The sequence below is a fragment of the Moschus berezovskii genome, chromosome 28, assembly GCF_049115385.1.
Source record: "Moschus berezovskii isolate FMDL1 chromosome 28, NW_MosBer_1.0, whole genome shotgun sequence".
NCBI classification, from domain to species: Eukaryota; Metazoa; Chordata; class Mammalia; order Artiodactyla; family Moschidae; genus Moschus; species Moschus berezovskii.
Window position 1 is genome coordinate 5717756 of NC_142487.1, and position 21563 is coordinate 5739318.

General features: G+C 37.4%; 1 protein-coding gene across 1 annotated transcript in view; it reads left to right on the forward strand.

Moving 5' to 3' along the window:
• SMCHD1 (structural maintenance of chromosomes flexible hinge domain containing 1) overlaps positions 1 to 21563 on the forward strand; it is a 126872-nt gene that overhangs the window by 9629 nt on the left and 95680 nt on the right. The window contains exons 2-5 of the mRNA XM_055417139.2: positions 3789 to 3864; positions 4802 to 4963; positions 7879 to 7961; positions 8605 to 8735. Of these exons, the coding sequence (XP_055273114.2) occupies positions 3789 to 3864; positions 4802 to 4963; positions 7879 to 7961; positions 8605 to 8735 (452 nt within the window). The remainder of the gene's footprint in view (positions 1 to 3788; positions 3865 to 4801; positions 4964 to 7878; positions 7962 to 8604; positions 8736 to 21563) is intronic.

Below are 21563 nucleotides of genomic sequence, written 5' to 3' on the forward strand. Positions count from 1 at the left end.
ATTTGTTTCTGGACTCTATTCTGTTCCATTGACCTATGCTTATGTTTTTGTGCCAATACTATACTGTTTTGATGATTCTGCTAGTTTTGTAGTATAGTCTGAAGTCAGGGAGTATGAATCCCCCAGCTCTGTTACTCTTTCTCAAGATTGTTTTGGCTTTTGTGTTTTCATACAACTTTTAAAGTTTTTTTTTTCCTTAGTTCTGTGAAAAATCCCATTGGTAATTTGATTGGATTGATCATTTCATGGGAAATAGATGGACTAACAGTGGAAACAGTGTCAGACTTTATTTTTTTGGGCTCCAAAATCACTGCGGATGCTGATTGCAGCCATGAAATTAAAAGACGCTTACTCCTTGGAAGGAAAGTTATGACCAACCTAGATAGTGTATTAAAAAGCAGAGACATTACTTTGCCAACAAAGGTCCGTCTAGTCAAGGCTGTGGTTTTTCCCGTGGTCACGTATGGATGTGAGAGTTGGACTGTGAAGAAAGCTGATCACCGAAGAATCGATGCTTCTGAACTGTGGTGTTGGAGAAGACTCTTGAGAGTCCCTTGGACTGCAAGGAGATCCAACCAGTCCATCCTAAAGGAAATCAGTCATGAATATTCATTGGCAGGACTGATGCTGAAGCTGAAACTCCAATACTTCGGCCACCTGATGCAAAAAACTGACTCATTGGAAAAGACCCTGATGCTGGGAAAGATTGAAGGCAGGAGAAGAAGGGGACAACAGAGGATGAGATGGTTGGATGGCATCACCGACTCAATGGACAGGAGTTTGAATAAACTCCGGGAGTTGGCAGTGGGCAGGGAAGCCTGGCGTAATGCAGTCCATGGAGTTGCAAAGAGTCAGACACGACTGAGCGACTGAACTCACTAACTGAGATGATAATATGATTTTTATTCTTCAGTTTGTTCATGTGATATATCACATTGCTTGATTTGAGGATGCTGAAAAATTCTTGCATCCTTGGATTAAATTCCATTTGATCATGTGTTATTCATTTAACAAGGGCCTATGCTTTATGTTATCAGGACTTACACTTTTTGCCAGCCTCATGGGAGTGATTTGTGCTGTGTGCTAAGTTACTTCAGTTTTGTATCCAACTTTTTGCGACCCTGTGGACCATAGCCCTCCAGGCTCCTCTACCCATGGGATTCCCCAGGCAAGAATACTGGAGTGGGCTGTCATGTCCTCCTCCAGTTTTAATTTCTCTGATAACTAGTGAAGATGAGCATCTTGTCATGTTTTCTGGTTTTTCTCCTTTATGACTTGCATTTCTTGTGTATTTTCAGGAATGCTTTTCTCTCTCAATATTATTTCCTTATTTTTCCTCCACAATTTTGGATTAAAATGTAGCAGCTTTAGTTCTCTTGGGGTTTATTTTCATGTATGTTGAGATGGGGATTTCTAAAATCTGTTTCTGTACCATTAACTGTCTCAATATTCTTCCTCACCAGTTTGTAATGTCATTCCCCTAAAATGAACCTGCATATACTCATTATCCACATTCAATAGTTCTTAAGTATTTGCCATGCTTGCTTCATTTTTGTCCTTTGAAGCATAGTCCAGGCCTTAGTTTACTTCACTCCTGTATGCTTCAACATGCATTTTATTATCACACCATCAAAATTAACATTTTAAATGGTATTATCTAACAGTTAATTCCATGCTTAGATTTGTTTGTCTCAAAAATGTCTTTTTATGGTTGGTTTGTTTAATCAGGGTCCTTGTATTGAACTTGGGTTTTTATGTTTCTTAATTTCTTTTAAAATTCAGAGCGTTTTAGCAAAATACCTTCCCCCAGTCTTTTTTGTTTTTCCTAACATTGACTTGTTGAAGAAATCAAGTTGGTTTGTCTCTCATATTCCACATTCTGGATTTGTCTGTTCCTCTATGGTGTAATTTAGCTTGTTCTAACTCCACATATCCCATAAACTAGAAGTTATTTTTCAGTTCAGTTCAGTCGCTCAGTCGTGTCCGACTCTTTGCGACCCCATGGACTGCAGCACGCCAGGCCTCCCTGACCATCACCAACTCCTGGAGCTTACTCAAACTCATGTCCATCAAGTTGGTGATGCCATCCAGCCATCTCATTCTCTGTCGTCCCCGTCTCCTCCCACCCCCAATCCCTCCCAGCATCAGACTCTTTTCCAGTGAGTCAACTCGTCGCATGAGGTAGCCAAAGTATTGGAGTTTCAGCTTTAGCATCAGTCCTTCCAATGAACACCCAGGATTGATCTCCTTTAGAATTTATTTTTAAAGACTTATAATAAGGAAATGGTAACCCACTCCAGTATTCTTGCCTGGAGAATCCCATGGACGGAGAAGCCTGGTAGGCTACAGTCCATGGGGTCGCAAAGAGTCGGACACGACTGAGCAACTGCGCTGAACTGAACTGAACTGAACTGAATTAAGATTTAGGCTCAGCTTCTCTGGGGTAGGGGAGAAAATACTTCATAGGTGGTGCTGGTACTTCATATTACATCACACCTGAAGTCACTTAATGTATGGCTGTTTCACCCACTCTGTTTCTTACTACTGTTAAGTTAGATCGAGCGAGTGGGATTCAAGTGGGTTCAGCTGGCTTCTTTCGTAATAAAGTTTTAATTTAATGGTTCATTCATTGATAGTGCTGTTCTGATTGCTATTCCTCCAGTTATTAACAAATTCTCAGCTCTAATTGATGAGGCAAAAGAACAACTTTGCTTCATCAGTTAGAGATACATGGTTACCCTGAAATCTGATTGGTATAAGAAAGCAGGATAAATGGTCTACTTTCCCTTTAATTTGTTGGTGTTCAGAGTAGGGGGTTGGTTTTCAGTTAGTTTCAATAGTGACCAATAGGGTTTTTAGATCAATATTGAAAACTTGAATATCATTACTCTAGATTTTTTTTAATAATCGTCTGTGTAAGGTTGGTTTAAATTAACTAGTTCATCATTACCTGAAATAGAAGTCAAGTCTTTTAACTGTGTGTTGCCCTAGTGTTTGATTTTGGAAAGAGGATGTATTTTTTAATTTTAATGGCATGTAATATTTTAATGAAAACAATAACTCATTTTTCTAATTCTTATATTTGGTTGTGAAATTTCAGGTTTTCATGTGTTTTTTTGGCCATTTACTTTTTCCCGTCCTTTTATTGTTCATGTTTTTTCCCTCTTTGTTGACTTTCATTCTTGATTTATGAATGCTTTTTTTCTCCTAAGGGTGTTAGCACTTTGTTTCGTGTTGCAGTTTACCCCCCTAATTTATAATTTGCCTTAATTTTTTAAAGTTACACTTTTGGAAGAGGTTATAATAGATTAAAAAGGTTCTTTATACAGACATCCTGCATAACCTGGCAATCTTTATCTCAGTGTTGTAAAGGATTAACCTCTATTTTCGTTTAGTACTTGTTTTTACATATTTAAGTATTTAATATATATGAACATAAGTGTTAATGCTTCGCTCCAAATAAGTTTATATATTGACACAAAATAATATGTCTTTTGTCTAAGAGAGCTCTGTTGATGTTAAATACTTTCAAAATGTTCACTGCTCTTAGGTGACATAAAATAGCAGAAAAATCTACGTTGTTAATAATCAAGTAGGTAATTTATAGATAGATTTGTGGTTAATTATGCAAAGGCAAAATTTAAAAACGTTAAAACATATTTCTCAGAAAAATGTAGTACTAATTGTTATTATAATATCCTTATCAGTATTTTCATATTTTTGTAAACTTGACTAGGGCATTTATTTCCTTCCTATAATAATTGATTTTATTCTGTTACTTTTGGTAGACACTTGGCATTTCACCTGGAGAGAAATTTGTCATTACAACAACAAGTAGGAAAGAAATTACCTGTGATAACTTTGGTAAGCAACATTGCATTTATGCTTTTATATTTAATATTTTCTAGTACATTATACGGAGAAGGCAATGGCAACCCATTCCAGTACTCTTGCCTGGAAAATCCCATGGACAGAGGAGCCAGGTAGGCTGCAGTCCATGGGGTCGCAACAAGTCGGACACGACTGAGCAACTTCACTTTGACTTTTCACTTTCATGCATTGGAGAAGGAAATGGCAACCCACTCCAGTGTTCTTGCCTGGAGAATCCCAGGGACAGGGGAGCCTGTTGACTGCCGTCTGTGGGGTCACACAGAGTCGGTCACGACTGAAGTGACTTAGCAGCAGCAGCAGTACATTATAGGGTAATGACTTTTATCACATAGATAAACATCAAAAACTATTGATATTTTTGTTTACTTTGTTGGAATGGGGGAGGAAACTGGCTCCACACATCTACTTTGTGCAGAGCGCATACTTTTCAAGCATGTATATGGAAAGAGTTGCTATCACGGCTACAAAAGATGAGACCTTGCTCAACATCCGGCCACAGGTCTTCTGCATGGACCCTTAAGAGCTTCTTCTCCAGACCAATTGGGATTCTTCCATTATCTTTTTCTACCTGGTTATGTTCTAAGATGTGGCAGTTTTTCATGCCTGATTCCTTTTTGGATTTAATCATTCTTCCCATTCATATTGATAACCACTTTAATTAGTTCCTCATCTGATTTTCTGTGACAGTTTGACTTAAGAATTGAGTGTTTCATATGAGTGGACGTATTTGGACCTATTCCACTGATATTCTTAACACAGCACAACTGATTATAGATCAGTCCATTGTTTGGGGATTTGCCTGTATGATTTTTAAAGTCATTTCATAGATACAATTTATATATTTAAAATTATAAATTCTTTGTGTTTTGGATGCTGGCCTAGCACTTAAGATGTTACCTCTTGATTTCAGATGAAATTGTTAAAGATGGAGTCACTCTATACCTGCTACAGTCAGTCAATCAGTTACTACTAACAGCTACAAAAGAACGAATTGACTTCCTACCTCACTATGACACATTGGTTAAAAGTGGCATGTATGAATATTATGCAAGTGAAGGACAAAATCCTTTACGTAAGTATTCCCTTTGTACTAATTGTGATAAACTGTCACTCACTTTTATTCCCTTGATCAGACTTTTGAAAAGTTCTTTCATTCTACTTTATTCAAAGACTGTGATCAGTTCTTGTGAGCCTCCTTACTTCATCTCTTCATCATAGTATATTTCTTTTTCTACCTAAGGCATCTTACATCAAAGTAAAGATACCTCTCCTTTAAAACTAACGTAGAATGAGAATTCATTCCTTTCCAACTCGTAAGAGACGGTGTCCTTACACATCTGCCTCCTGTGCACTCTCCTTTCCTGTTGTTCTTCCTGGCTTCCCAGACTCTTCTCCCACTTAGATTTGTTTTACCTTGCACATTTTTGGTAGCTGAACTGCACAACTAAGTGGTTTGTGTTCCTTATTGTTTCTTTATAATTTCCTCCCACCTTTACTATTAGAAGTTTTTATCCTACCTTGGATTATTTTGATTTAGAGAATCTCTTCCATCTGGATTCTGAGACAGTGTTCAGGTATTCATTATAAGCTTTCTTTATTTTTTTTTGACCGTGTGGTTTGTGGGATCTCACTTCTCTGACCAGGGATTGAACCCGGGCCTTGACAGTGAAAGCCTGGAATCCTAGCCACTAGGTCACCAGGGAGCGCCCTATAGATTTTCTTTCTTTTTAAAAAAAATCTGTTTATTTTTGGCTGCGCTGGATCTTCATTGTGACACATGGGCTTAGTTGCCACGCAGCACGTGCTGTCTTCCCAGACTAGGGATCAAATCTGTGTCCCCTGAGTTAGCAGATGGATTCTCAACCACTGAACCACCAGGGAGGTCCCCTGTAAACTTTCTTACTAAATATTTTTTTCATTGTATATGCATTAGAGTTGGTAGAAAATTAAAAAACATAGATAAACAATAACAACACAAAGAATATTCCTATCTCTACTACCCAGATGTAACCATCACCAGCACTTTGGTGTTTATCATTTCAGACCTTTTCATATATATATATATATTTTTTAGTGTATTATATGGTGCATACTTTTTTTTTTTTTCCTTTTGTTGTGCCACGCAGCTTATGGGATCTTAGTTCTCCAACCAGGGATTGAACTCAGGCCCTTGACAGTGAAAGGCCAGAGTCCGAACTACTGGACTGCCAGGAAATTCCTGATGCGTCCTTTTTTAACCAACCTTTTAATTTAAAATGCAATGAACATCTTTAATATGTATGTCAATATATATTTATTTTAGGGCTTACGCAATATTTAGATAACATAATTTATTTGAACACTGTACTGTTGTTGGGCCTTCCCTGATGGCTCAGAAGGTAAAGAATCTGCCTGCAATGCAGGAGACGTGAGAGACACGGGTTCAGTCGCTGGGTCGGGAGGATTCTCTGGAGCAGGGTATGGCAACCTACTCCAGTATTCTTGCCTCGAGAGTCCCAGGGACAGAGGAACCTGGCGGTTTACAGTCCATGGGATCTCAAAGAGTCTTGTACGACTGAAGCAACTTAGTGCGCAGACACCCACACACACACTGTGTTACTAGACATTCAGGTTATTCGGTTGTTTTTTTTTATTGTTACAAATGACTGAATATTCTCGTGACTAATTCTTCTTGTTCATCCCTGCCTTGACTGCTGCTGTTACTACTGTAGTGTTACTGCAGTACTTTTACTGTTACTACTCTCGGCTGCAGAGCCAGGCTCTGTGTTAAGTGCTTTCTGAGCATTTTCTCATTTGATCCTTAATCCTGTGTGTTCGCTAACATTAAGGTAATGACCTTATTTTGCAGAAGTAACTGAGATAGCAACAGTTTTACTCTCTCTATTAAGCGTGGTCTGTTCCAGCTCCCTGTGCATCACCTCTACTGATACAGTGGTAGGGCATCACACCTAAAACTGAATTTTTCTCTCCTTCCATCTGAATTTTCCCTTTATGGAAAAAGATGGCCTTTTTCCAGTCTTCTAAAACAAGGACTCAAAGCCACCTTGGGTTTCTTTTTCTTTCTCCTTTTATATCTAATCAGATACTAAATTCTGCTCATTTTTTCCTTTGAATTTTCCCTTTTTTTCCTCCCATTTCCTACAGTGTCCCTACTTCTCCATTTTCTAGTTAATACCCTTTGTCAGATCTTTATACATATCTGATTGTGATGACTGCTTTCCAACTAGTTTATAAACGGAGCCATCCCCTACATATTTAGTATTTGGAAGTGCTTGCTGGAATGCTACTTTGTGGGTTAATTACAGCTTAAGTTGAGTTATGCTTCAGTGAAAGAGATATTAATTTAGTATGCTCACCCTTTTAATTAAGGAGATAAAAGTGGGAAGTAGTTTGGATACTGACCCTGGAGAAAGGAGAATATTAGAAATAGTGTTGAGCCACTGATAAACTGAAGGTCAGGCTGGTTGTATAGTAGGAAATTAAGGGCAGCTTTGTGTCAGTTAAGCAGATACATTCTGCCGTTTCACAGGTTGGTGTTGCGAGATACCTGTATTTAAACTAACCCTTAATAGACACTTTTATATTTGTCCCATATCCCTAAATGTGCTTACTTTTGACTTGTGCATGATGTAAATACATACCACAGACTACTATTTGATTTTATGGTTATGGTCTTCTGTTTGTCTCTTATGTGTGTATGTCTGTCTTTAGATTATAAACTCCTTGAAGCCAGGAATCATGGCTGGCTCACTCATGCTGTGTAGTGCCATACAAGTACTGGTTGGTGACTGCTTTTTTATGCTGGTGGTGATTGATGATGCCTTATTATGTTTGTGTCATTAGAATCAGGATAATACTTTAATTTTAGCTCTTTGGAAAATAAAAGTGATGGCTTAAGGTACTTCAGAGTTCCTTCTACTTTGAACTTTTATGTGAAGTATTTAGGAGGGAAAACTTAAGCAGTAATGTTTTCTCGCTCTCTTCCAGCATTTGCTCTTGCAGAATTAATTGACAATTCATTGTCTGCTACTTCTCGTAACACTGGTGTTAGAAGAATACAGATCAAATTGGTAAGAAAATAAAACTCTAAATCAAATTAACTTGTGTTTTTATGGAAGTACTGCAGGTTTATTGGAAAAAAATTAAAATATAAACTAAAAGTAGAAATAATTATCTGATGTCTCTTCATTAAAATTTTTTCACTTGCCCTTTTCCTGTGGATATATGTACACATGTATGTGTGATCATAGTGTACATTTTGTTTGTGATCTTCTGTTTTCCCTTAGAAGTAGGTTGTAAACATTGCCATATCATGGCTATTCTGCAATATAATACACCACTGATGCAATTTGATTTATTGACTGTAATATAAATTATGTAATCAGTCTGTGGCTGTTGAACATTTAGAGTTGTTTCCCTTTGTTTTTGCCATTGTAAGCGGTGCTGGTATCAGGAGCACCCTTATAGAGCTTTGTACACATCTCTGATTATTCCTCAAGCTACATTCTGAGAAATGGAATTTCTAGGTTAAAGGACATGAAGAATTCTGAGGCCTTTGGTTCATACAGCTGGAGTGCCTTTTAGGAAGTTGTATTAATATACACTTTTCCAGCAATGTATGAGTGAACTCAATGAATCACATTTTTTATATTGCACTTTTCATGTTTTTAATATTGATATGACTTTTCTTGTCTTTCTGAACTTATTTCATAGCATTTTGATGAAACACAAGGAAAACCTGCTGTTGCAGTGATAGATAATGGAAGAGGAATGACCTCTAAACAGCTTAACAACTGGGCCGTGTATAGGTTGTCAAAATTTACAAGGCAAGGTGACTTTGAAAGGTTAGAGAACCTTACTCACTTTTTTTATGGGCAGCTGGGTATTTTAATAAGGAGAAGAACTCTTCTGTTTCTTTAGTTATATATGTTATCAGCATATTTAGAGTTTTATAATAAACAGTTTTTAAGGTCAATACTTAAAAAGTTAAAACTGCATAAATTATATTGTACCTTCCATTGAATGATTCTTTCTGCATTTCCTGAGGTGTGTAGGAGTTAACGTTGATATGTTGCCTATTGTGGAGTTTTCCCCCTTTTCTTAATAACTTAAGTTTAAAGAAAGCTGTATATAGTGTCTAGAGCAGTAGAATGTTTTTTAAGTGGGCTTTAGAAATCACCTGATACCTCATTCAAAATGAATAAGGAACCACATGTAGTTCTCTGGAGCTCACTGTGGCTCTCTCGGGGCTCTGCTTTACAGAACGTTTACAGCTGTTAGGGAGTAGAGTCAAGAGTTTTGTTTGGGAATATGTTTGCAGAAAATATCCTGAATGAGAATGTCATAGAAGAAACGAAGTATACTGAAAGCTGTCAGGGACATAAAGATTTAGGTCCTTGAGATAGTTGAATTCTACTTAGAGCCATGGCTCGCAGTGGGATTGATGTTTAAGCTATGTTTTGTAATTTAGGAAACACACTTGGGGAGAATCTGTTAACATTAAGAAGTTAGTATTTATTCATGTCCTATTTCCTTTGCTTTTTGTTATGTCATGGAAAGTCACCCAAATTTAAGGATCTGACTCAATAATGTGTAAAATTAATATAGTTAACACATTTGCCTTCTCATTTCTGAGATTTCAGCACTCAGAATTTTCATCAACTTTGTAAAGCCTTCCAGTGCCATGATGAAAGGCAGTAAGTGAAAAGCAAGGGCTCTGGGATCATTTGGCCTCATCTGAATTCTAGCTTTATTAGTTGTATGACACTGGTCAAGGTACTTTACTTCTCTTTGTCTCAGTTTATATATCTGTAAAATGGGGATAATACCACCTAAGGTTTTGTAAAAACCAAATGAGTTAGTGCAGGTAAAATCCTTCAGTTCAGGTGCTCAGTCATGTCCGACTCTTTGCGACCCCATGAATCACAGCACGCCAGGCCTCTCTATCCATCACCAACTCCCGGAGTTCACTCAAACTCATGTCCACAGAGTCGGTGATGCCATCCAGCCATCTCATTCTCTGTCGTCCCCTTCTCCTCCTGCCCCCAATCCTTCCCAGCATCAGAGTCTTTTCCAGTGAGTCAACTTGTCTCATGAGGTGGCCAAAGTATTGGAGTTTCAGCTTTAGCATAAGTCCTTCCAATGAACACCCAGGATTGATCTGCTTTAGAATGGACTGGTTGGATCTCCTTGCAGTCCAAGTTACTCTCAAGAGTCTTCTCCAGCACCACGGTTCAAAAACATCAATTCTTCAGCGATCAGCTTTCTTCACAGTCCAACTCTCACATCCATACATGACCACGGGAAAAACCATAGCCTTGACTAGAAGGACCTTTGTTGGCAAAGTAGTGTCTCTGCTTTTTAATATACTATCTAGGTTGGTCATAACTTTCCTTCCAGGGAGTAAGCGTCTTTTAATTTCATGGCTGCAGTCAGCATCTGCAGTGATTTTGGAGCCCCAAAAAATAAAGTCTGACACTGTTTCCACTGTTTCCCCATCTATTTCCCATGAAGTGATGGGACCAGATGCCATTCTTAGTTTTCTGAATGTTGAGCTTCAAGCCAACTTTTTCACTCTCCTCTTTCACTTTCATCAAGAGGCTTTTTAGTTCCTCTTCACTTTCTGCCATAAGGGTGGTGTCATCTGCATATCTGAGGTTATTGATATTTCTCCCAGCAATCTTGATTCCAGCTTGTGCTTCTTCCAGCCCAGCGTTCCTCATGATGTATTCTGCATATAAGTTAAATAAACAGGGTGACAATATACAACCTTGACGTACTCCTTTTCCTATTTGGAACCAGTCTGTTGTTCCATGTCCAATTCTGACTGTTGTTTCCTGACCTGCATACAGATTTCTCAAGAGGCAGGTCAGATGGTCTGGTATTCCCATCTCTTTCAGAATTTCCAGTTTATTGTGATCCACCCAGTCAAAGGCTTTGACATAGTCAATAAAACAGAAATAGATGTTTTTCTGGAACTCTCTTGCTTTTTCCATGATCCAGCGGATGCTGGCAATTTGATCTCTGGTTCCTCTGCCTTTTCTAAAACCAGCTTAAACATCTGGAAGTTCTTAGAGCCTGGCAAATGATAAACAGTCAGTAAATACAAGCTATCATGGTAGCTATTTGGAGAAGGCAATGGCAACCCACTCCAGTACTCTTGCCTAGAAAATCCCATGGACAGAGGAGCCTTGTAGCCTGCAGTCCATTGGGTCGCTAGGAGTCGGACATGACTGAGCACCTTCATTTCACTTTTTACTTTCGTACATCAGAGAAGGAAATGGCAACCCACTCCAGTGTTCTTGCCTGGAGAATCCCAGGGACGGGGGAGCCTGGTGGACTGCCATCTGTGGGGTCGCACAGAGTCAGACACGACTGAAGTGACTTAGCAGCAGCATGGTAGCTATTCCTTCTCATTCTTGGCCTCAGATTTTTCTACAACTGTTCTTCTTCACCATTTTCATGAGTACATGTCACTTCAAGGATTTATAAAATAAGCCATGAAGAAGACAGTGATCTTTTATAGTCTAAAGGTAGAATTTAGCATAAGATAGAAATATTCGGTAGAAATGAAAGGAGGAAAGATGGCAGATTGGGGCAAAGGGTCAGAGAAATGTTAGTTAAATCAAGTGGAAGAGTTGAAAGAAGTGGAGCCTACAGTTTGTTAAAATTTGTTTAGATTTTAGCACAGCACAAACTTTTAAACCTAATTCAAATATTAGGGAAATTTTAATTTTTGGAAGAAATCTACCTGTTTCTGGGTCTGAGCCTAGTTTTATGGATATTGCATCCAGAAACACAGTTGTTGTTAGTCATGTACTCGTACTGTCTTTGAATCCAGTACCATCAGCCCCTTAACTCAGTCCAGTTTCTGTTTGAGTCAGTTGTAACCCCCTCCCCCACACTTCTCTAGCTTCTACTCCTATCGAAAAAATGATCAGTTGTTTTACTGCTTCCAGGTTTTTTTTTTTTTTTTTTTACTGGATATAAGGATGTTCGTATATAGGTAATAGGCTATGGAAGAAAAGGAAGGATAGCCTAAAAATACAAAGCAGCTGCCTGTCTTGGCTGTATTTTATGTTGTGGTAGAGGAAAAGCCTAAAGTAAAACAAAAAATATATAAGCTCTTCAGTTATTGATAAGGAAATATCAAGTAACATGTTAGAGCCTGATGGCTGTCTTTAGGTGAGGTGATTAGAAGAGAAGTGACCTCTTTGAGGTTACATTTCAGTTGAGGCTTGAATGATTAGAAAAGAAACTCCCAAAGTGAAAATCTAGGGGAAGAGCATTCCAAGTAGAAGGACATCAGCAAAGACAAAGACCCTGAAACTGTGATCACCTTGTTTAATTTGAGAGACAAAAAGAAGACAAACGTGGTTAGAGCATTTTGAAGAGGACAGTAGCAGGGGATGCTATTTTGACAATATTCTGTATAAGTCTCATTCACTTTGGTGCAACCCTTTCCTCTCTTTATTTTGAAAGATTTCAGATTAATAAGTATGTTGTAAAATCTTCAAATAAAAGGCCAGCAATAAGTCAAAACATCAGTTTTAGTACTCCTGTGTCCTTCAGCGTATTTATGTTACCATTTTGCCACATTTGTGATCTTCTGTTTATGCATGTGTAGGTGTGCACATGCTCGCACACAGAACACACAGTTTCTCTTTCTAAATCATTTGTAGGTTGCAAACTCGATATTTTACTGCTTAATACTGTACCATGTATTTCCTTCACAGCTATGTTCTCATAAACAGCCATAATATCATTATTTCTCAGTGATTCAGAATAGCTAATTATAATGTCCATGTTCAAATTCCTTTTGTCATGTCTTTCTTGTCTCCTTTATTCTATAATTCCCCATATTTGTCTTTCATGGAGTCTTTTTTTTTTTTTTTAATAGAGTTCAGGCTAGTTGTAGAACAGTCTACTGGCTGGATCTGAGTGTTTCCTGAACACTATTCTTTCCCTCAACAGTCTATAACTATTTTTAAACATACGGAAAAGTTGAAATTCTGTAGTCAGTACACAACATATTCATACTAAGTTTCTACCATTGACAGTTGCTTTACCACATCTCTTTTTATTCCACTAACCTTTTAGTTTAGTTCAGTCTCACAGTTGTGTCTGACTCTTTGCAACCCCATGGACTGTAGCACGCCAGGCCTCCCTGTCCATCACCAACTCCTGGAGCTTGCTCAAACTCATGTCCATTGAGTCATTGATGCCATCCAACCATCTCATCCTCTGTAGTCCCCTTCTCCTCCTGCCTTCAGTCTTTGCCAGCATCAGGATCTTTTCCAATGAGTCAGTTTTTCGCATCAAGTGGCCAAAGTATTGAAGTTTCAACTTCAGCATCAGTCCTGCCAATGAATATTCAGGACTGATTTCCTTTAGGATGGCCTGGTTGGATCTCCTTGCAGTCCAAGGGACTCTCGAGTCTTCTCCAACACCACAATTCAAAAGCATCAGTTCTTCAGCGCTCAGCTTTCTTTATAGTCCAACTCTCAATCCATACATGACTACTGGAAAATCCATAGCTTTGACTAGGTGGACCTTTGTTGCCAAAGTAATGTCTCTGCTTTTTAATATGCTCTCTAGGTTGGTCATAACTTTTCTTCCAAGGAGCAAGTGTCTTTTAATTTCATGGCTGCAGTCACCATCTGCAGTGATTTTGGAGCCCCCCAAAAATAAAGTGTCTCACTGTTTCCATTGCTTCCCCATCTATATGCCATGAAGTGATGAGACCAGATGCCATTATCTTAGTTTTCTGAATGTTGAGCTTTAAGCCAGCTCTTTCACTCTTTCACTTTCATCAAGAGGCTCATTAGTTGTTCTTCACTTTCTGCCATAAGGGTGGTATCATCTGCATATCTGAGGTTATTGATATTTCTCCTGGCAATCTTGATTCCATCTTGTGCTTCATCCAGCCCAGCATTTATCATGATGTACTCAGTGTAGAAGTTAAATAGCAGGGTGACAGCCTTGATGTACTCCTTTCCCAATTTGGAACCAGTCTGTTGTTCCATGTCCAGTTCTAACTGTTGCTTCCTAACCTGCATACAGATTTCTCAAGAGGCAGGTAAAGTGGTATGGTATTCCCATCTCTTGAAGAATTTTCCAGTTTGTTGTGATCCACACAGTCAAAGGCTATAGAATAGTCAATAAAGCAGAAATAGATGTTTTTCTGGAACTCTCTTGCTTTTTTGATGATACAACGAATGTTGGCAATTTGATCTCTGGTTTCTCTGTCTTTTCTAAATCCAGCTTGAACATCTGTAAGTTTATAGTTCATGTACTGTTGAAGCCTGGCTTGGATAATTTGAGGATTACTTTGCTAGCGTGTGAGATGAGTGCAGTTGTGTGGTAGTTTGAGCATTCTTTGGCATTGCCTTTCTTTTGGATTGGAATTAAAACTGATCTTTTCCAGTCCTGTGGCTACTGCTGAGTTTGTCAAATTTGCTGGCTAACCTTTAGGTCATTTAAAAAAAATCTTGAGAGACTTAAAAACTTTTTAAAAATTACTAGATTATTTTTGGCTGTGCTGGGTCTTTGTTGCTATGTGTGGGCTTTCTCTAGGTGTGAGAGCAGTGGGTTCTCTTGTTGCAGAGCACTGGCTCTGGGTACACAGACTTCAGTAGTTGCAGTAAGAGGGCCTCAGTAGTTGTAGCAGATGGCCCCATGTTTGTGGCGCATGGGCTTATTTGCTCCACAGCATGTCGAACCGTCCCAGAGCACCAATCAAACTTGTGTCCCCTTCTTTGGCAGATGGATTCTTATCCACTAACAACACGGAAGTCCAGGTCAACTTATTTTTTGGTTCAGTTGAAAGTAAATTACAGATACCAGTAAACTTTCTCCTGCTGCATCAAATATTAATATCATTATGTAGAATTCAAGTTTTTCTTCTGAAGTAAAAAATACTTTGAAATGCTCCCATCCGTCTTAAGTATATCTTCATTAAATACATTTATTTTTATGTTCATGTAATTCATACCAGAGTTATGCAGCCATCACAACTAATTCTGAATGTTTTCATTACTCCAAAAGAAACCCTGTATCCATTTGTAGTCAATTCTGCCTCTCATTGCAATCACTGATACACTTTGGATAGTTGTTAATCTACTTCACTATGTTTCTTAGGGATTTCAATTAACATTTTAAACAGTCCACTTTGGATAAATGCCAGTTTAATAGTGCACATGAACTTTGTTTCTATATAACTCATTCCCCTCTCCTTTGTATTACTATTTTTATATAAACGACATCTTTATACATTATAGCCCTGTCAATACAGTTTTATAGTTAGTGCTTTAAACAGCTATTTTTTAAATCAGGTTGGCAGAGAGTTGTAAAAAATACACTGTCCTTTTCTATTTATATAGTTGCTAAGTCACTTCATTCGTGTCCGACTCTGTGTGACCCCATAGACGGAAGCCCACCAGGCTCCCCCGTCCCTGGGATTCTCCAGGCAAGAACACTGGAGTGGGTTGCCATTTCCTTCTCCAATGTGTGAAAGTGAAAAGTGAAAGTGAAGTCACTCAGTCGTGTCCGACCCTTAGCGACCCCATGGACTGCAGCCTACCATGCTCCTCCATCCATGGGATTTTCTAGGCAAGAGTACTAGAGTGGCTTGCCATTTATATAGTTACGTCTACTTTATTTATTCTTTATTTTTTCTTGTATTCAGATTACTTTCTGAAGTCTTTTCAGTTGGTTCAGCAGACTCTTCTTTAGTAGCTATTTCATAGCATATCTGCTAATGACAGATTCCCTTAGGTTTTATCTGTCAATGTCTTAATTTCTCCTTCAATTTTGAAGGCGACTTGTGCTGAATAAAGAATTCTTGGTTGACAGTCTTTTCCTGGCAATACTTCGAATATGTTAACCTACTGTCTTCTGATTCCATAGTTTCTGATGAGCAATCAGCTTTTAATCTTGAGTATCCCTTGTATATGATTAGTCACTTATCTCTTTCACTTTCAAAGTTTTCTTTTTCTCTGGCTTTTGATACTTTGATTGTGGTATGTCTTGTTTTTAAGTTCATTATATTTGGTGTTTGTTGAACTTCTTGAAGGTCTACATGAAGATTTTCATCAAATTGGGGAAGTTTTTGGCCATTATTCAAATATTCTTCCTCTGCTGTCCTTATGTGGCTCATCTTTGTTTCATTTCTTGGACTAAATAATTTCAATCAACCTGTCTTTAAGTTCAGTGATTCTTTCTTCTGTCTATTCATATCTTTCATGAGTCACCTATCGAAATTTCTTTTGAGTTTTTGTTTTTTTTAAATTCCAGAATTCGTTTGGTTCTTTGTAGTTTCTGTTTCTATTCATAGTCTGTATTTGGTGAAATACTGTTTTCGTACTTTTTTTAACTTCATTAGAAATAATTTATTAGTTCACTGAATGTATTTAAAATAGCTGATTTATTTTTTAAATTTTTAAAAATTGAAATATAGTTGATTTACAATGCTGTTTTAATTTCTACTGTACAGCAAAGTGATTCATTTTACATCTATGTATATCTTCTTTTTTAAAAACAGTTCTTTTCCATTATGGTTTATCACAGAATACAGAATATAGTTTCCTGTGCTATACAGGAGGACCTTGTTTATCCATCTTACATATACTGGTTTGCATCTGCTAACTCCAAACTCCTGCTCCATCCCTCTCCCACTCTCCACCCTTGGCAGTTACAAGTCCATGCTCTATGTCTTTGAGCCTGTTCTGTTTCATAAATGTTCATTTGTGTCATATTTTAGATTCCACATATTGGTGATATCATATAGTATTTGTCTTTCTCTTTTCTGACTTCAATTAGTGTGATAATTTCTAGGTCTGTTCATGTTGTTGCAAATGGCATTGTTTCATTCTTTTTTATGTCTGAGTAGTATTCCATTGTGTATATGTACCGCATCTTTGTCATCCGTTCATTTGTCAGTGGATATTTAGCTTGTTTCTATGTTTTGGCTATTCTGAGTAGTGCTGCTGTGAACATAGGGGTGCATGTATATTTTTGTCCAGATATATGCTCAGGAGTAGGATTGTCAGATCATATGGCAACTCTGTTTTAGTTTTTTGAGGAAGTTTCATCATGTTTTCCATAGTGACTGCACTAAGTGACATTCCCACCAACAGTGTAGGAGGGTTGCCTTTTCTCTACATCCTCTCCAGCATTTGTTATAAAATAGCTGACTTAAATCTTAGTCTGATAAGTCTAGTTAAGGCCTGGGCTTTCTCTGGGACAGTTTCTACTGAAAGCTGTTTTTCCTGTGTGTAGGTCAGACTTTAATATTTCTTGGTGTGGCACATAGCTTTCTGTTAGAACAGGACATTTTAAATAATGTATATGGCAGATCTGGAAATCAGATTTATCTCCCTTCCCAGGGTTTATTGGAACTTCTCTGTAGCTCAGATGGTAAAGAATCTGCCTGCAACGCAGGAGACTTGGGTTCAATTCCTGGGTCAGGAAGATCCCCTGGAGAAGGGAATGGCAATCTACTCCAGTATTCTTGTCTGGAGAATCTCATTGACCGAGAAGGCTGGCAGGCTACAGTCTGTGGGGTCGCAAAGAGTCAGACAGGACTGAGTGACTAACACGCACGCACATCCAGGACTTACTGTTCCTTTTGTCTTTTTGTTGTTTGTGTAGCGACTTCCCTAGACTAATTCTGTAAAACCTGTATTCTTTATATTATGTTGCCTCTGAAGTCTCTGCTCAGTTAATCTAATGGTCAGGTGATGATCAGACATTTTTCTTAAGTGTCTGGAACCACTGAGTCGTCCAGCTCTTGCCAAGGGGTTCTGTGCGCACATGGGCTGTGTTTTCAATGTTCCTGCAGGAAGTTTACTGCTCTGCCTCAGCTTGTAACTCTTGCTTGCACTGAATATCAAAGTCAGCCAGAAATGAGAGATTAGGGCCTTCCCAGTACTTTCTTGAGTGTGACTACAGCTCTGAATAGGAGTGTGATCTTCTTGATTCTTGAGAATGTGTTGGAGCTTTTCAAAACCACTATGGACCTCCCATTCTCCAGCATTTCCTTCTAAGTTTTGGGCCAGCATTTGTGTTTTTTCTAGCTGTTTTCATTGCCTCAGTCAGCTGTGATGATAAACATCTGCCACTGATTGTTTCTGACAAATGACTCAGGGAAAATGCTTTTCACACTGAGCAAGTTCTGAGTTAGGTCAAATAAAGACAAACCCTACAAGTGGAGGTTTCTAGGGAACTGTCAGATCCAATAAAGGCAATTCTATGGGGAAGGAACTTGTGGGAAACTCCAAACTTATTCCAGCAACTCCTAGGCTGTCAGTTTTCACCATGACTACAGGGCTATTGGTTTAGGAATGGGATAGGGTATGTGAAAACATAACAGAGCTAGCAGTTTTTACCAAAGACTCATTGATGTGTCTTAAATAACCACTCCTTGGATTATTGGTAAGACGTTAATATTTGGAGTTTTGAAAAAGTTGATTTTGACAGTTTTTTTGGGTATTGTTTTTGCTTATAACAAAGTGGATTTTCATAGGTTCTTAATGTACCATTCTGGAAGTGATCATTGAATTAACTGGGTTTTGACGAGTGTGTAGTTCACTTGTGTAATCCAAACCCCTAAGATATAGAACATTACCTGGATATAGGAAATTTGCTCATGAATGAGCACTGTTACAGTCATTGCCTTATAAGTTAAGTTAGATAGCTAAGGACATTGTTGTATTACTGTTTTTTCATTTAATCCATTTTGTGGGAGAAAGAAAGGTGACATTAGTTAGGTCACTGGGTGGCCATAATTCAGGTATGTGTTGGATCAGTGCTACTTTCTGCACGATCAACTTGCTCAGTAATTGAAACACTCTCAACTCAGTCAGCCATTTTTGGGAAAATAAAAATAGCATGTCACATAGCTCACTTCCCATGCCATTTTTAGGTTGTAGAAATGGACTTCTAACAGGATTTTCCCTTATTTTTCCTAAAGAAAAAGCTCATTTGTCTTCAGTATTTTTCTGCAGTGAAGATGATCTTTCAAGTAGATATTTGTGTTTACTTGAATTTATTTATTTATTTACTTGAATTTAGAGAATGAGAATGTAGCATGTAGCCACCCTACTTTGATTTGGTTATTTCAGTTGTGTCTCACAGGTACATTCCAGAGCTCAGTTCGGGATATGTGGCCATTTGTCACTTTTGTTGAAGATGAAGCTGTCTTCATTGAACCTGATTTTTTTTTTCCCTTTTGGTAGATTTGAGATAGTGAGATATAAATATACATACATATAGTCACTTTACCATATTTCCTGCCAATCACTTGCATTGTTTTTAGTTTCTTTTTGCTAATTTGATCATCTATTCCTTTTTCTTACTTTCTACAATTTTTATGACATAGTTTCATAAAGATTTTGCTTCTCTTTTCTAACAAATACTTCTGTTTCACAAAGATAATGTGTCCTCTTACACTGAATCAAGAATAAGAGTGAGATATTTTCTGAGATTCTCTTAGACTGTGATACAAATTTATTTTGAAGGAGGCAACTTTACTACTTCTGTGATGCGAAATTGTTTCTTAAGGTCTTGAATTATATTTTTGCTTGTATTTCTCTTCATGAAGGGAGATTTATATTTCCCTTGAGTGTGGGCATAGGAATTTTCTGGACTTATTTACACAAGTCTAAAACTTACTAGAAATTACTATTTTTGGCCTTATTTGTTATAATAGGGTTTTTGCTTAGATTGGGCTTTCATGAATGGAAAAGGAAGCTTACTGCCTGGTCATTATGAACATCCATTCCTAATCAGTGAACAGAATTCCTTCGTTTTGAATCAGATTAAGTATGTATATATTGTTTTATCTCTGAGTTACCCCATCCCAAACTTTTGATATACTTTCCCATATGTGTTTTAAGGAGAATGTTTAGGGGAGGATAGACATTGTGTTCACTGAACTGAACTGAGACATTGTGTTCATAGAATTTAATTAGCTATAATTCTTGATTTATGACAATTTATCAGTTCAAGACCTGTACTTTTAAAGTTTATTTATTGAAAAATTTAATAAGCTGAATAACCAGAATTTGTCCCCAATCTGATAAGTAGAATGCTTCCTGTGACTTACTTCTGTGTCCTCCTCACTTATTCTACCTATTCCCCCACCAAAGTTAACAAATATTTTGCATTGTTTTTGTTTCCTTTTTTATTAGTAAAATGAGTATTTCTAATTTTTGCTTGTTTTTGATAATACAAAACATACTCATACTGTATGTTGACCTACAAGGGACTTGCATTTTCATCTAGTATTAGATTACTAAGATTTCTTATTTGTGTGGGTCTGTAGTTCATTCATTTTCATAACCGTGTGATCTTCTGTTTACCCCCAAAAGAAATCTCACTGTATTTATCCAGTGTCCAGTCAGTAGGCATTTGACTTTCTCCCCCAGTTCTTAGCAGTTGCTGGCAGTATTATCTTATGCATGCACTGTGTGTGGAGTGTTCTGTTATGTATGTTTCCTGGTTCAGATATACATAAGCTGTTAGGTGAATACCTAGGAGGGAATGTAGTTTATAAAAATAAATGTTCCAACTGACAAAGTAGTGGTGAATTATTTTCCAAAGTGATAAATTATAATTTATACTTTAAACCACTTAATAAAAGTTTGATAAAACTCACTTGGGAAACCATTTGGGTCTGATATGTTTTTTGTGGGAGGAATTTATAACTATTGCTTTGATTTCTTTATAGGGTTATAAGTATATTTTGGTTTTCCACTATTGATTTAGTGTTGGTGCATTCTGTTTTTATTAGAAATTACTCCATTTCATTAAATTTTCAATTTTATTGGCATATAGTTATTGGTAATGTAAGAGCCAGTGTTTGATTTGTTTTCTGTTTTCCTGTTTTTAAATTATTTGATTTTTGCTCTTTATCATATATGCCCTTCTTACTTTGGGTTTGCATGCGTTTTTTGGTAGTATCTTGATGTAGAATCTTAAAAGAGTGCTATTCTTTTTTTTTTACTTCTTTCCTAAGTTGAGTATTTTGTGTTACGAATTTTCTTCTCAGGACTACCTTTGCTGTATCCCACAAATTTTAACGTGCTTTTCACTTTCATTGGTTTTAGTGTAACTTTTGTTTTCCTTGCAGTTTCCTTTTTTGATCCATGGATCTTTTTTGGAATGTGTTGTTCAGTTTCTAAATGTTCCCAACAGATTTTCTTGCCTTTTTAGTTTGACTTAATTATAGTCAGAAAACATGCTCTATATTGTTTCAGTCCTTTTAAATTTGTTGAGATTTGTTTTATGATGTAGGATATGATATATATTTTGGTGAATTTTCTGTGTTCCTGGAAAGAATGTATTTTGCTGTTGTTGGGAGTAGTGTTCTATAAGTTTCAATTAGATTCCATCAGTGAATGATATTGTTGAGTTCTTTCTTTTCCTTTTTGATTTTCTGTGTAGCAGTGACTTAGAGAGGGGTATTGAAGAACTCCACTTATTTGCAGGTTTGTTGATCTTCTCTTTTCAGTTTCCTGAGTTTTTGCTCTGTGTATCTTTAACTTGTGTTATTTTGTGTATGCACAATTAGGATTGTTAGAACTTTTCTGTGAACTGACCCTGTCATCATTTTATAATGCTGCTGTATGCTGTGCTTAGTCACAGTTTGCGACCCCATGGACTGTAGCCCA